The sequence below is a fragment of the Tursiops truncatus genome, chromosome 7, assembly GCF_011762595.2.
Source record: "Tursiops truncatus isolate mTurTru1 chromosome 7, mTurTru1.mat.Y, whole genome shotgun sequence".
Lineage (NCBI taxonomy): Eukaryota > Metazoa > Chordata > Mammalia > Artiodactyla > Delphinidae > Tursiops > Tursiops truncatus.
In genome coordinates, this window is record NC_047040.1 from 3,301,648 (window position 1) to 3,318,065 (window position 16,418).

General features: G+C 52.7%; 1 protein-coding gene across 2 annotated transcripts in view; it reads right to left on the reverse strand.

Annotated features, from left to right (window-relative positions):
* MLPH (melanophilin) overlaps positions 1-16,418 on the reverse strand; it is a 42,275-nt gene that overhangs the window by 14,402 nt on the left and 11,455 nt on the right. For both annotated transcript variants that reach the window (XM_033859470.2, XM_033859469.2), the window contains exons 3-8: positions 6,664-6,882; positions 6,437-6,549; positions 4,667-4,705; positions 3,978-4,081; positions 2,703-2,822; positions 1,461-1,659 (exon numbers count right to left, since the gene is read on the reverse strand). In XM_033859470.2, coding sequence (XP_033715361.1) covers positions 1,461-1,659; positions 2,703-2,822; positions 3,978-4,081; positions 4,667-4,705; positions 6,437-6,549; positions 6,664-6,882 — 794 coding nt within the window. The remainder of the gene's footprint in view (positions 1-1,460; positions 1,660-2,702; positions 2,823-3,977; positions 4,082-4,666; positions 4,706-6,436; positions 6,550-6,663; positions 6,883-16,418) is intronic.

Here is a 16,418-nt window from a genome sequence, read left to right on the forward strand (position 1 = left end):
CCCGTGGACACCATGGTTTCAGCCTGGGAGGTGTGTGCTAATGACCTGGCGATGCCGTGTTGGATGCCTGGCCCCCGTAAGCTCATAAATGTGTGTTGTTTTAAGCTGGTAAGTTTGTGATGGGCCATTATGTCTCAGGGGCTAACAGATGCAACCAAGGGCTCAAGGGCTAACAGATGCAACCATCCCATTCAGAGGCCGCAACAGTGCGCTGAGCTAGGCACTAACCCTATTTTACAACGAGGAAACCGAGGCACGGCGGTTCAGAGGTTTGTTCAAGCACACACCACACTCCTTTAAACCTCAGACCTTGTAGCTTGTCTGATGCACTATTAAGAGACAACACTGCCAATCTATCTCCAACACACTCTCTTCTACCACACTCGCTGTAAGACGCTCCCAGTGTGAGACGAGGTGACAAATGTGTCTTAGAATCAATGAAATCGGGTGGTGAGTTGGTCGAAAGAGCTGGGCTTGAAACTCAGAGCTGCCTGCCTCCCGGGCGCATTTCCCAGCTCGATATCGTCTGTCTCAGCCTCTCCCTCTCCCCGCTGCCACCCCATCCACGTGCCGGGGTTGATTAGGGATTCTGGGAGGAAATGCGTGTGTCCGAGTCTTCATCCTGTGACTTGGTCGATGTAGATTCGTTTACTGATTGTTTAAGGGGAAGTAAAGCTGCCCTCCCGCTGCCCCCAGACGCCTCCAGGATCCTAATGGGCGTGTGAATCATGAGCTTACAGTCCCTATAATATAATGAAAAGGGAACATGGAAAGCCGGCCCACTTCCTGGCAGACGGCATCTTAACCACCTTTCCCCGGCAGCTGGTCCCACGCTGCAGCCACGTGGCAGCAGGTCGGTGGGAAGCAGCCCGTGCTGCTTCTGGGATCTCATCTGCTCCTTCATCACGAGGGTACCTGAACCCCGGACCCCAGTGCACACTCCCCCAGGGCCCAGGAACAGACAGTGATTCGGGATTTCATCAGGAAGCCGACTGTCTGACAACAAAATTAAACTGAGGATTTAAACTAGGGTCTCAGCACTTAGGGACCTCCCGAGTCATAGCTGGAAGGGAGGTGGCGCCCCAGGTTTGGAGCTGCCCTGTCCTGTGGTTAAGGGGGTCGGTCCGGGTGACCAGTGATCCTATCATCTCAGGGACACCTGCACGTCCCTACCCCAGTCCTGCTCGATGTCCCCCCATCCAAGGTGGCAGTGAGCTGTGTGGCCAGGGCAGGCGTCAATGTTGGTACTTCTGAGTGTTACCAGGGAAGCGCGCAGCCCAGGGGAGCAGAGGTTGATGGCGCGTGCCAGGACTGCCCATGCTGAAGAGTCAGAGTGAAGAAGGGGCTACGCACTGTAAACCAGTCAGGGGCTGGCACAGATCGGGGTGGTGGGGCAGGCTGCCAGCGACCCTCTCCTCCACGCAGAGCCCGCGCGGAAGACGGTGGTCAAGGGCACCTACCAGGTGTCGCAGTCGTCCCCGGGGCCATCATGCAAGACTCTCCCGGCAGGCAGAGCTCAGCGAGGGCGTCTGGTCCGGCAGGCGAGAGGCTGGCCATCTGCCCTTCTGGACGGGGGTGGCACCCAGAGGCCCTGGCATCAGCCTCATCCACGGGCTCCTGGGAGGTGGTCTCCTCCGCGCAGGGCTCATCTGTGAGGGCCTGAGCACATGGGGCCTGTTGGCAGGTTTTACTGGGAAAGGGCAGCTCCTTGGAATGTGGGCCTTTCCAGTCCAAGTCTTGAGGGTTTCCAGGCATCATCTGACCGACCGAACACTGGACACCCATCCTCTCTGCTCCTGGAGACTCAATTCCCTTTCATTTCAAAGGGCTCCGGACTTGCCGCTGGAGCAGAACCCGTGGCCCAAAGACCTTTTGGGTGCTGGCTCCCAGCTCCCTGCTCTGTTGCGCCCCCGCCCGCAGGCGTCTGCAGATCAGCCCCGGAAGACCGAGCCTGGCCCCAGCTCTGGGCTGGTGCCATTTGAGCCCGGGCACTGAGATGTCAGGGCTCCAGCCGAGGGCGTCCTCGCTCTGGGGCTCGTGCCCCAGCTGCCCGTGCTGTGTGTGATGGTCCTGTGTGTGCCGGGCTCAGCCTCTAGTGCCTTTGGAAAGGGATCCTGTGAGGCTGAGAGGATCAGCCCTTGTCCAGGTGAGGCGAGGGGATGGAGCCTCACGCAGGGTCCCCAGGCCAAGGGCACACAGCTAGGGAGCAGTGACTACATGGCCGGTTCTCCTGGGCGGCCCCCGTGGAGGCCGCGTGTCCTGGTGTAAGTATCAACGGCAGCCCGTTCCGCCCACAAGGCTACCCTCGTTTGGGCGATGAAGCAGAGGGACCCCCGTGATGAGCCGCAGTGAGTGCAGGCACATGCTGGGCCCTGTCCGACCCCAGGGCGATGCTGTTCCTCTGCCCTCGCTCTTGAGTCTCGGGGGTTCTGCATTCATACGGGGACAGGCACCCGCCCCGAACGCCCCAGGGCCCTGACTCATTTGCCCAGCGCCCCACTTCTCCGAGCAGCCGACCCCGTCTCTCCAGGGACCGGAGGGTGTGACATTTCTATGCCCCCCACCCCAGCTGGCCCCCTGCCTGTGATGCCCCCATGGCCATCAGACTGTTTCCCAGAATGCTGTCCCCCGACCCGGGGCCTGAAAACCTGTCGCCCAGGTTATCCTGGGATGGCCGGGGGCAGAAAAGAGAGCCCACTGACCTGCGGGTTGTCCGCGGCCACAGAGACCAAGGACAGGCTTGGGGGGTGCCCGCAGGACGGAGTGGAGTCGTCAGAGTCTGCCTCGAAGTCCAAACCGTGAACGGGCAGGACGCGCTTTTTCTGAGCAGGAAGGGGTGCGGGAAAGAGGAGACAGAGGGTCAGCCTGACTGTGAGGGCCACACGCCCTCGCCTCGGGCAGCGGGGAGGGCATCTCCAAGGGCACAGCCACCATCTGCGGCGGCGCCGGGGGCCGCCCAGAGCCCCCCACCCATCACAGGCTCTGCATCCCCAGCGCCTCTTAGAAGAGCAGAAGGAATCGTCCGCTCAGCCCCCGACGGGCACATGGCTGCACACGGCCCAGCAGTGCCGCCCTGGGGGGCAGGCAGGCTTCTCTGGGCCGATGGGTGCTTCTCACCCCTCACACTTTAGCAAATGAGGGGTGCCCAGCGCGGGGAAGCAGAGCGGGGAGGGGGGCTCCAGAGAGCTCCATCATGTTTAGATGCAAGAGCAGAGTTTATTCCGAATCCTTCCCTCATCATGGTTTCCATCCTTTAAACGTATTGTGTAGGGAACATTCAACACTGGAGAGCACTCGCTGAGCTTAGTCAGCGAGACATATACAATTTTCTCATAAAAAGATGCCTACGGTCCCCGGGGACCAGCTGCGCAGACCAGCCGGCATGGTTCTCAGAGACCCTGTTGCTCTCCAAGGGGCTCCAGCCAACATCACCGCCCGCCCCGCCCCTCCCCTCCCTCCTGCTGCCCTTCTGTGAACCTGCCCAGAAACCCCGGGGATTACTTTGCTTGTCTTTATCACCAAAAATAAGTTAAAAAAGAAGTGAAAGCAGAAGCAGACACCAATAAAAAACAAGGCTCACGGCCAGCTATAAACAAAAGCAAGGACGTTCACAGAGGAAAGCCGGAGGGGGTTCGCTTCCCTGAAAGGTGCAAAGGCTGTTTCCGGGGGACACCAGTGCCCTCACGACCATGTGCCCGGAGGACGCTGGCCGGATGTCCAGGCAGGGCTGGAGGTCCAGGAAGGCCTCTCTGCAGGCCCCGCCTCCCTGCAGCTTGCTCTGGGGTTTCCTACGGAGGGACCTGTGCCGAGAGCACACTGCTGCTTGGTGCTCAGTGATCTCAGAGGCTGCGGGGCACGGTGGAGGCAGGCGGCTCTTCGTGCTCCCGGCCCGTGGAGGGATGGAGAGCCTGAGATTCTCAGGACATCGGAATCCGAGCCTCCAGCATCAGGGAGGGCGGGGCTGGGGGAAGACTTACTTTGCTTCCAACGGGCTGGGCCTGGGCCCCTGTGTCCTGTTCTCTGTCCTCATCCGTGTGCTCGCTGTCTCCACTTCTCCCTCCGGGGCCTGGCTCAGGCCCACCTGCAATGGACGCCTGCATGACTCCACCAGGACAAGACCATCCATCCATCCGCCCACCCACCCCTCCATCTGCTGTGAAGCGACCAGGCAAGGCCCTCTACTGGCCTCCCAAAGACCTATCTGGGCATCAGGTAGAGCTGTTCTGAATCACAGCCGAAGACGAATACTCTGCATCCACTTCACCAATGGGCACCTTCACTGACCGCTTCCTAAGCAGTCTGAAGACACCGCAGTGTGTGGGTGAAGCAGGCCTGGAGCTAAGTCACCTTTTCCCAAACTAACCTCTTCACTTTCAGTCTCATTTCACTTGCTTCTCAGCCCCGGGCCTCCCTCCCCTCCCTTCTCTGCCCCCCCAGGACGCCTTTTTCACCTGAGCCCCCAGGTCTGTCCCCTGACCCCCAGCACAGCCTCACTCTTCCCTCTTTCCCCCCAGTCACACTGGCCTGGCCGGTGTTCTGTTCCCTCAGGTCACTACAAAGAGTGATACAGTGCATTCTGGGGTTTTAATCTGGAAGCCCCATGGACCATCCACCCTCCTCGGGGGCCAGGGGCACCCCGGCATCCTTGTGAGCACAAAAGACTTACTGTTGACGTCAGGTGAGCGCAGCACTTGGTCAGGTAAACCTAGAGCCGAAGAAAAGCACTCAGCAGAGACCCCAGCGGCCCTCACCAGCTACACCCCTGCGTTAGGCCCCGCCTGGACCAGCTTTTGAAACATTAACTTGAATCACTTCTTCTTCTTTTTTGTGTTTGACTACTTCGTTTTAAAGGTACAACTCTCCCGATTTTGTGCTCTTTCCGTGTGCCCTGCATTCACAGGTACCAGCAGGGAGAATGCAGCCCCTGGACCATCACCCCACCCGAGACCTGCCTCACGGGGTCCGCAGCAGCAGCTGCAATCAGATTTTTTGTTGCCCCCCAGTGCCACCTCCTGGCCCTCGGTGGTGACAGTTCTGAACTGGCCGCTTCTGGGTGGCAGCAAGCTCTGCAACCTGGCTGGGCGCCAGAATCCCCGTGACCTTTTACCTAACGCAGATACCCGAGCCCACCCCAGTCCCTAGAAATCAGAACCTCCCGGGGCCAGGACCAGGTCCTCAGCGTTGTGACGTGGCCTGTGGTTTCCCACCGTGAACGGGGCCTCCGGCGTTGAGATTCTCAGACGCTTCGTGGTGTGGCTTTTCCCGTGCTACCTGTGGTTCCCACACCTGAGCCCTGCGGCGGCGGTGAAACCACACTCCTGCTGCAGGAAGATCCCTCAGCGGGCTCCCGGCCGGCCGAGCGGGCACGGGGTCGCGGGTGCATGCGGCTGTGGGATTTACTGATAGGCTCCAACCAAGACAGAAATATCGGCCACGATCCTGGTGAGGATCCTGGTGAGGAGGTGGGGGAAACTCCCGAAGAATAGGGTGACGGTGCCCCCCGCCCCACCGTGTCACCAGGACACTCCTAGTGACGCCAGCTGTCTCAGCACGGTTACCAGGAGAGCCACTTTTACTCTTACAAATGTCCTGGTTTCGATGATTTATCACATGCCCCCTGCAGCCCCGGCCCAAGGAAGCCCCCTACCCCCGCGGTCTGTTGCTCCAGGTGCCAAAAGCCATCACAGGTGAGGAAGCCTCTCGGTGGTCTGTCCTGAACTCAACAGCGTGCTAAGGCTGCTCAGAAACACCTGTGCCAGGCCCAGTGCGTGTGCCCAGGCCCTGAGGGTGGCTATGCCTACCTCCTGCACCTGCCTATCAACGTGGGGCTTTACGGGGCCCGAGACACAAGTAAGGCGCCTCTCCAGAAGGCCTGGGGGAGACGCCCAGGCTGGCGCACAGTGAGGACACCCCCAATCCCAGAAGCACCGCCTCCGCTCGGGACGTGCAGGAGCTCCAGACCCCGGGGCATTCTCCTCGGTGCCCCAGATGGAGACGGTCAAGACACCGAGTCCCCAGATGCTGGCCTGACAGGCCGTCACAGCCCGAAGGCCTGGCCAGGTGTTGGCAGAGCCTGGGACTCAGGTGACAGGGACAAGGCAAGAGCGTCCCGAAAACACCGCTCAGTTCTCTCCGTTCAAGTTCAGGAGACACTGCTAAGCTCAGGCAATCTCACGTCCTTCCCCCAACATATCCCTCTACCCCCATGGCTTCAAGGTGGACAACACAGGTGAGCACAGGTTTAGTGCAAGAACACCGTCTGGATCTCAAGTTCTTCATGGAATAAATACTTGGATTCAGAATATTAAAACAAATGATTGAGCTACAGCCCATCTCTTATGTCTTGATGATCGCATCGGACTCACGGGGAATGTTTGCTGAAAAGACAGAGTCTGGGCCCCGTATTGGATGCCTGGGGAAGAGGCTCACTCCTTACCTGCTCCCTGCAGCCTCCCGCAGAGGGACCGCGCTACCTGGGCCCCCCCGGAGTGCTGGAAGCGGGCTCTCACATGCCTGTAGTACCACTCCAGGGAGCCCCTCTTCACCAGCCTGCAGAGACACAGAGCTCAGGCCCGGGCGGGGCGGCACACCCCCCCGTGTCCTGGAAGGGGCAGGCCGGGCCCCCCGCCGGCAGGGCCACTTGATCTCCAGGTCCCGGCTCACCTGGCCAGGTGGCAGGGGTCGCAGAGCCAGCCCTGCTCCTCCGGGTTGTGGCCGCAGCCTTTGCAGGTGAGGAGGCCGCAGTCCAGGCATTGCCTCTTGGGGGTCTCGAGGAGCCGGTAGGGCTGCAGGCAGCGGGCGCAGTGGGTGTTGCTCAGGTGGGCCGTGTCCGAAAGCAGCTCCCTCTTGGAGTTTTCCTTCTTAATTTTGCCTTTCAAACCCCTGAATCGGAAACAAGAAAATATCGGATGCCTTGTTTCTGCAACAGGCTTTAAATTCAAGGGCACGCGCGCGTGCACACACACACACACACACACACACACACACACACACAGACTCCCAGATGCAGAAAACAGTGACCCAAAGTCAGGTAGCACCATGACTTTCTTTCATTGCTAAAGGGCTGCGAACCATACAGGTTCAGAATCACAGGAGGGAGCAGGCCCACAACTGCCCGCACCACCTCACATAACTCAGTATAGCGGGAAGAGGGTGCACAGAGGTCCTGGACCCCAGGTTGGTTCCCCAGCTCTGACCCTGAACCCGGAGCTTTTCTGATGTACAGCCCAGAGCTTGGAGACTGTTAGCTGGATGAGTGTGGACCCGTGGCCACTAGCACCCAGTGTCCAAGCTCCGTCGGACCAGACGGGGTTGGCGGCTCTGGGAAACCAGCAGGGATGGGGCCCGGTGAGGTCCTGGGGGTGCAGCTTGGTTGGGCCACACAGTTATCTAGAGCCAATCTGTGGCCCAGTTTAATTGTTTAGCAGGAGATTAGAGAAGAAAAATCCAAGAGGTTCCTGGACCGGTCAGAGCGGCAGCAGGAAGAGTCACAGAGGATGGAGCAGGACGGTGGGCAGACGGTGGGCCAGGCTGACGCTCTCTTCTGTGAGGCCCAGGTCAGCCACACCTGCTCTGCCACCCTGGCCTGAGTTAATGGTCCTGAGCTGAGGATGACACCAGGTAAGTGGAGGTCAGGTCGGCCCCCTACAGTAAGCGTTGAGAAGCTGAACCCACACAGCCAAGAAAAGAAGCCCAGTGGTGGCAGGAAGCTAGGAAGAATACTGTCATCCACTGACTACAGGCTAGATAGAGCTGCATTGACACGGTAGAGAAAGTGTCTTCCTTAAACCGCAGAGCACCTGGGGCCAGGTGGAAAGGGCCTAGAGTCCTCCACGTCCACTCCTGATGTATCTGCTTCAGCCAGAAAACCTCAAGGCCACCCCTTGGCAGGGCCTTGTCCAGCTTGTCTCCCAGCATGGGTCCCCCATTCTCCATCCAGGTAGAGCCGGACTCCCGGAAAGAAAGAGGAGGACGTGTAGAGGTACACTGCATCCCAGGATGTGAAGTCCTCTTCAATAAGAGCCCGCAAGAGTCCTGGGGTGGCGGCTGGAAACTTTCAGGTGTTGAATTTGGGGGAACAGATCATGATACTCTGCTTCAGATTCCTTTTTTGTGAATATATTTATTTGTAATATATATTATTTAAAATAAATTTAAATTTTTAAAAATTAAAATAATTTTTATTGGAGTATTGTTGACGTACAATGTTGTGTTCGTTTCTGCCGTACAGCACAGTGAATCTATCATACGCATATGTGTGTCCACTCTTTCTTAGGTTCTTCTACCATATAGGTCATTACAGAGTATTGAGTAGAGTTCCCTGTGCTATACAGTAGGTCCTTATTAGGTATCTGTTTTACATGTAGTAGTGTGTATATGTCGATCCCAATCTCCCAAGTTATCCCCCCACCAGTAACCATAAGTTTGTTTTCTACATCTGTGACTCTGCTTCAGATTCTCTAAAACACAACTTCTCTTCTTCACAGCTGGAAAACAGGAGGGAGGGAAGAGGGGACCCTGCATGGGTCCAGCAGAGTAACACCAGATGCCTGCCAACCAGAGGGCACGTCAACAGACCTGGAAGATCGTGAGGGGCCAGAGCCATCCTGCTTATCGCAATCACAGGGTCGACCACTACAGGCAGGGACGAGCCCAACATGCAGCTACAAGTTAAGGTCACCTTCAGGAAGAAAAGATGCCCTGAATGTGACTGACTACACAGTAGTAGTAAATAGAGGAAGACTTGAAACTAGTCTTCCTGTGTGTGTGCTGAGTGGGCATAAGAGAGAGGAGCAGGAGGTAAGAAGAAGCCAGGCTGAGGTGGAAAGACCACAGGCTATGTTCATGGAGGTGGAGAAGGCGGGGCTAAAGTGAAGATGGAAAGGAACTGAGGTGGGCAATGGGGAGGGAAACGGGCAGAACATCAAGTCCAGGGATTCAGAACTGTGGTTCTAAAGGTGTGGTCCAGGGACCTACAGGGGTACCTGAGACCCTTTGACAGGGTCCACAAGGTCAAAACTCCTCTCATAATAACACTAAGGTAGTATTTGTGTTTTTTGCTCTTTGACCCCCGCACTGGTGGTGCAAAAGCTATGGCGGGTGAAAGTTCTGGGGCCTCAGCACAGATCAAGCCAGAGGTACAGAGTGTACCAGCAGTCAATCTGCTCTCTGCCAGAAAAGAAACGAAAGCATGTCTTGATGAAGTGCGTCTTTGATTAAAAGTGTGATCAAGTGACAGTATTTGTTGCCATTGACAAAACTCAAGCTTTCAAGCTCAAAGACTTCTGGAAAACTTTTATGTCTCTGCTGACTTGGGCCGGACAGTTTTCATCGCTGAGCGGTTTCTGGTAAGATCAGCAGTGATTTGATTTTTTGGGTTCTGTATAATGAAACGTGTCGACATTTGGAAAGTCTGCATAGGTGTCACAAAATCACGCGTGGACAGAAGATTAACTTCAAGTGCAAGATGGACCAACGGATTTTCATGAAACAGGAAAGGTAAAGTTCATTGCCATGGTTTCAGATTCCACATTGTAACTTCCTTTAAGAAACTACCAGTCATAGGGTTTTCATGTATTATCAAAACAATGTCCATAATTATGTGAGAAAGCTACTAAAACACTCCTGCTTTTTCCTACTACATATCTGTGTGAGGCTAGATTTTCTTCCAACACCTCAGACAAAACAACATATTACAACACATTGAATGCGGAAGAAATATCAGAATTCAGCTATCTCCGATTATGCCAGACGTTAAAGGGATTTTCAAAAAATACAGAACAATGCCATTTTCCTCACTCATGTTTTTATTTTGGAAAAAAAGTTATTTTTCATAAAAATTTTATTATGTTGTAAGGGGTTTATTGTTGTTTTAAATAAATGAATGACTATTTTTTTTGTTTTGTTTTGTTTTTTTTGTTTTTTTTGCTGTACGCGGGCCTCTCACTGTTGTGGCCTCTCCCGTTGTGGAGCACAGGCTCCGGACGCACAGGCTCATCGGCCATGGCTCACGGGCCCAGCCGCTCCGCGGCATGTGGGATCTTCCCGGACCGGGGCACGAACCCGCGCCCCCTGCATCGGCAGGCGGACTCTCAACCACTGCGCCACCAGGGAAGCCCTGAATGACTATTTTTAAAACGCCCAGTTTTAATTTTTTATTGGGTAAATATTGACATCTATAACCCAGCTAAACAAAAGCTCCTTGGGGTTCTCAGTAATTTAAGAACATAAAGGGTCCCTCAGACCAAAATGTTTGAGAACTGCTGATTTGGAAGCCATACATTTACTCTCCTAGAATGCAAAGAAAAGGGCTGAGGAGACAGAAATGCGGAGAGAAGATAATGGCCAAGGCAGAGAAGGGCAAACACCTGACAGGTAATAAGGCACACCTTGGAGATATTGTGGGTTCAGTTCCAGACCACCGCAACAAAATGAATATTGCAATAAAGGGAGTCGCAGGAATTTCTTGGTTCCCCAGGGCAAATAAAAGTTATGTTTACACTATACTGAAGTCTATTAAGCGTGCAATAACATTATGTTTGAAAAAATAATGCACATACCTTAATTAAAATATTTTCTGGTTAAAAATTGCTAACCTTCTTCTGAGTCATATTCTTTTTGCGGGTGGAGGGTCCCGCCTCTGTGCTGGTGGCTGCTGACTGATCAGGGTGGTGGGTGTTGAAGGCTAGGGTGGCAGCAGTGATTTCCTAAAATAAGACAACAGTGAAGTTCGCTGCATGGACTCTTCGTTTCATGAACAATTTCTCTGCAGCATGCAACGCTGTTTGATAGCAATTTACCCACAGTAGAACTTCTTTCAAAATTGGAGTCAATTCCGTCAAATCCTGTTGCTGCATTATCAACTCAGTCTATGGAATATTCTGAATCCTTTGTTATCATTTCAACCATCTTCACACCATCTTCACCAGTAGATCCATCTCAAGAAACCGCTTTCTTTGCTGATCCATGAGGAGCAACTCGTCATCTGTTCAAGTTGTATCATTAGATTGCAGCAATTCAGTCACATCTGGAGCCCCACTTCTGATTCTAGTTTTCTCACAGTGTCTACCACATCTGCAGTTACTTCTTCCACTGGAGTCTTGAACCCCTCAAAGTCATCCGTTGAGAGTTGGAATCAACTTCTTACAGACTCCTGTGAATGTTGATATTTGGACCTCTTTCCATGAATCATGGATGTTCTTCATGGCATCTAGGATGACAAATCCTTTCCATGGTGTTTTCAATTTACTTTTCCCACATTCATCAGAGGAATCACTGTCTCTGGCAGCTATGGCCTCATGAAAGGCATTTCTTAAAGAATAAGACTTAGAAGCCAAATTACTCCTCAATCCATGGGCTGCAGAATGGATGTGTCTTAGCAGCATGAAAACAATATTAATCTCATTGTCCATCTCCATCAGAGATCTTGAGTGACCAGGTACACTGTCAATGAGCAGTATTATTATTTTTTGCGGTAAACAGGCCTCTCACTGCTGTGGCCTCTCCCGTTGCGGAGCACAGGCTCCAGACGTGCAAGCTCAGTGGCCATGGCTCACGGGCCCAGCTGCTCCGCGGCACGTGGGATCTTCCCGGACCGGGGCACGAACCCGCATCCCCTGCATCAGCAGGCGGACTCTCAACCACTGCGCCACCAGGGAAACCCAGCACTATTATTTTGAAAAGAATCTTTTCCTGAGCAGTAGGTCTCATCAGTGAGCTTAAAATATTCAGTAAACCGTACTGTAAACAGATGTGCTGTCACCCAGGCTTTGTTGTTCCATTTACAGAGCACAGGAAGAGTAGATTTATCATAGTTCTTCAGGACCCTAGGGTTTTCAAAATGGTAAATGAGCCCTGGCTTCAACTTAAAGTCACCAGCTGCATTAGCCCCTAACAAGAGAGTCAGCCTGACTTTTGAAACTTTGAAGCCAGGTATTGACTTCTCCTCTCAAGCTGTGGAAGTCCTAGATGGCACCCAAAATCAAGGTGTTGGTGGGAATGCGATTCTTCCTGGAGGCTCAGGGGGAAGGTCTGTGCCCTTGCTTTCCCAGCTTCTAGAGGGCAACTGTATTCACTGGCTCACGGCCCCTTCTTCCATCTCAGAGCCAGCAATGGTGGGTTGAGTCCTTCTCACCATGAATCACTCTTACGTTGCCCTGTGTCCCCCCTCCTTCCATCTGTCAGGCCCCTTGTGGCTCACCTGGATAACCCAGGACTGTCTCCCTGTGTCCAGGCCCTGATCAGCATCCTTCCATCTATCAGGCCCCTTGTGGCCACACTGGCCCACCTGGATTACCCAGGATTGTCTCCCCATGCTGAGGCCCTGATTGGCACCCTTAATTGCATCTGCAATCTTAATTCCCCTTTGCCAGGTAGCCCAGTATACTCACAGATTTGGGGGATTAGGACATGGGCATCTTTGGGGGCTCATTATTCTGCCATGGTTCTGAGGGGAAAATGTGTGAGCAGAGATCTCACTCCCACCTGAGAGATTCCCAAATATAAAATCCCCCCCCACCATGCCATTCCTGAGAAAACAATGTGAAGATGTGCTCCAGAGGACTGAAAACCGAATCTCAAGTATGACCCTTAAGAATGAGGTGAAAGGACCAATGAGTCACAGAATTGAGACAAAAGTATTAAAAGTACATCAACCAAACTAAAGTGTCAGAGAGAATTGCTGAAAGAGGACAAACATAATGTAATAAGAACTGAAGAGCAATTACATGATCTAAGGTCCTGATTATATGAGTTAAGTATCAGGAATTATAATGAGGGAAATAGACACTTGCTAAAGTTCTTTGAGGTCTTCTGAAGAGAATGAGCAAATGATGATAAAAGGGATAAAGAGGAAATACGTGGTGATGTGTGAACTGAGGGAGGCTCACAGGAATCTCACAGATGAACCCAGACCACAGTTAATCTCCAGGCTGCGCTGGCGGCTGACTTCCTGTTTCAGCCCCTGTGTTTTCAACCCTGGAGTTGCCTGTCTGTGGTGCCAGGTGGCCCAGCAAAGGGTGACCTCAAATTCCTTATTATTTATTTTTAAAGCAAGTCATGGTGTGCAAGCCACGTGTCACACCAGGAGCTCTTTCGTGGGTAATCTCAGGCATTCAGGTCTGTTTGCAAAGATTGCAAATCCACATCACCACCTGTTTGCCTTTCTGGGGAAGGTCCGCACCCTAATATTTGACTTGTGGGCTGTGCCCTTGAAAACAGGGTGTTCTATTTAGGTAAACTTGGGTCCTCACCCAGCGACATGAGTCACCCATGCATTCTCATTTATCCCTTTCCTATGTAAACTGTGGGATTTCTGTGTTTTTCTAATTTGGAAAACTTCTTTATCTTTCTGATTTTAAGACACTCTTTAGAGATCAAAGATATGAATCACTGCCATTTCTGTTAAAACTGTTTCTTCTAGGGGCTTCCCTGGTGGCGCAGTGGTTGAGAGTCCGCCTGCCGATGCAGGGGACATGGGTTCGTGCCCTGGTCCGGAGGATCCCACATGCCGCGGAGCGGCTGGGCCTGTGAGCCATGGCCGCTGAGCCTGCGCATCCAGAGCCTGTGCTCCGCAACCGGAGAGGCCACAACAGTGAGAGGCCTGCATACCGCAAAAAAAAAAACAAAAACAAAACAAAACTTTTTCTTCTAATTTTTAAAAACTTAAACATTTTCCTTTAAATTCAGATGTATGTATTTAGTCAATACTCATCAGTATTTTGTGTCGTGATGTCTACCTGTGTTGTCATATGTAGGCTTTTCCACTCCAAGATTATGTACATATTTACTTATATTTTCTTCCAATAATTTTCAGTTTCATGTTTTACATTTTTAATGTATCAGTTATAAATCTAACTGAGGTCAAACTCCCTACCCCAGCCCTGCACTCATGGTCAACTATTCCAACACTTAGCTTTAACTAATTCTTCCCTCTTTTACTGATATGAAATGTTACCATTGTACTAGATATTGTTATACACACTTGGTTGCATTTTAGGACTTTCATGTTGTTTCACTGATTATCTCTATCTGTGAAAGGGGGAGCTGCCAGAACAGACCAGCGGAACATGAGGCAGATGTAAGGATGTGCAGCCCTTGAGTGTGCCAGGGTTTAGCAGGGTGTCAGGGACAAAGGAAAGGCTTTCTGTGTTTTTTCGTTGGTTTGTTCTTGCTTTTGTTTTTTTGTTCCAATATGGCGACTGATCCTACTGACATTCCAAGTAGGAGCTATAGGGCAGAGAGGGAGTAACTGAGGCAGCTCCCTGCTCCAGGAGCTGGGAGCAGACAGGAAAGGGCCAGAGCACAAGTAAGGGCCAGGAGAGGGAACACAGGGTGGGCATGAACACAGGTAAGGACGGGGGCAGCATGGGGGGAGGTTACACCTGGTATCTGTGAGCTTTCTGTGAGGAACTGGGTGAGCTCACTGCGACAGTGACCGGGGTCTGGAGGAGAGTGAAGGCTTGAGGAATTGCCTAAGAATTTTTGTGCATCTTTGGGTTTTGGATTCTCCAGAGTGTAGCACTGTGTTGACGGGAAGCCAGGAATAACATCACACCGCGTACAGTAAACACCCCACTCCCGAGTCCCTGGTCACACATGCTGACTTCAGGGAGAGACTTACATCTGCCTGGGGCTAAATCGAAGGTCAGATGGCCTCCCCCTTCCTTCTCCTCGAATTCCCGAAATAGCCTGTGAGAAAAGCCATTTGGAAGCTCCCCAAGGCACCTGCCACTCAGCAGCTAGACCCCCAGGGACATCCTCCTGGGCAGTTCAGAGGGTAGCTGTCCACACGGTCTGCCCACAGCCAGTCCCTGGAACGAGCGTGTTCTGTTTGAAACGTCCCTTTAAGAGGCTCATGGGGAAGATGAACCAAGATGCTCCAGCCTTTGCTCTTCACCACCGGATGGCCTCCATCTTCCCCATGGGGCTGTGAGAATCCTCTGCACAGGGCAGGAGGTCAGGCCTGGCCGAGGGGTCGGAGGCTTTCATGTCATGGAGATGGTCTACTGGGCATGCGAGCGTTAGTGCTGGGGACCTGGGCCAGCTCACTGGTCACACACTTTAACAGCAGAAGCCAAAGAGGTGCTGGTCCTACCCCACAGGAGAAGGTGCCGGAGCCCTCACCCAGGCCCCATCCCAGCATCCTTTACAGGGTGATGCTCCCACATGGGGAGAAAAATTGAGCAGCAATCCATCAAACATCCATTCCTGTTAACTCTGTAAACACTAAAGGAGACGTATTCCTTTTTTTGTTTGATTGTTTCCTAACTGGTATATTCGGTGAATTGGCTGTTTAGCAAATCGCCTCTCGGGTAAATGTGCTGCTGGTGAACTGAACTTGAGCCCACACACTATGTCCACTTGACGTGTATTCAGGACAGGAAAGTTCCTTCCAAGTAATGCATGTGTTTGTTTCTTGGTTTCACAGTTTCCCCCCTATTAACTTTGTTCTGTCAACGACCTCGGTAGGTGTTTTGAGCTGGGCCATCCATTTGGCATCTTTCAGAGTGTGTCAAAGACATCAAAAACTCATCTGAGTGCTATACATCTGAAACCAACACAACCTTGTAAATCAACTGTATCTCAATAAAAATCAGAAAAACAAACAAACAAAAAACTCATCTGAACAACCCCTGAGCAGCTCAGTTTGCTAAGGTCACCCACTTAGTTGTCACCTGAGGGCCAGTTTCTCCATTCAGCCCATTGTTGGTTCATAGATTAGAGAATCAGGAACTGGGAGAAAGTATGAGGACTCCAAGGAATCGTGGAGAAACCAGACGTGTGACAGAGAATGGGATACCGTGGCTGCAGGAAATGGACGATTAACGTTGAAACTGGTGAAATGCACAGATTACCACTGAGAGGAGATTGGGAAGGAGGGGGGTTATTATTTTTAAACTGTCTTCGGTTTCATTGTAGACTGCTGGTATTGTAGCCAACTTGCTCTGCAGAAACAATCTCAGTGTCCAGAACCCAAAGGTCTTTATTCGGAGCTTGTTTCCGCCACGCCCTTCCTAAGTCTCAGCACCTACCCGAGCAGAACTTGAACCCACACCCCGTGTGTCCTGGCCTCAGAACCACATGCCTGGGCCCTGCTCCCAGGGGTCACGGGGACCCTGGGGATAAGGCTTGTCACAGGCAGAGGCGGCTTCACCTCTTGTTGCACAGTTAACCAATACCACAGTGAGCAAGAGACAGAAACATCAAAAAATAAAACCCACAGAACACCCTTCACTAAGCCCCCGCTGTTTACACGGCTCTTCCCAAGTGTGTCACCAGGGGCCTGTGTCTGCACAGGAAGCACCAATCGAGGGAAGGCTACTGGGGCTCCAGCATCCTTGCCTTGACTCTGACGTGGATTCTCTGAACCACCACCTCTCCGAACCAGAGCATTTCCAGGGACCATGTCCTGCACTATT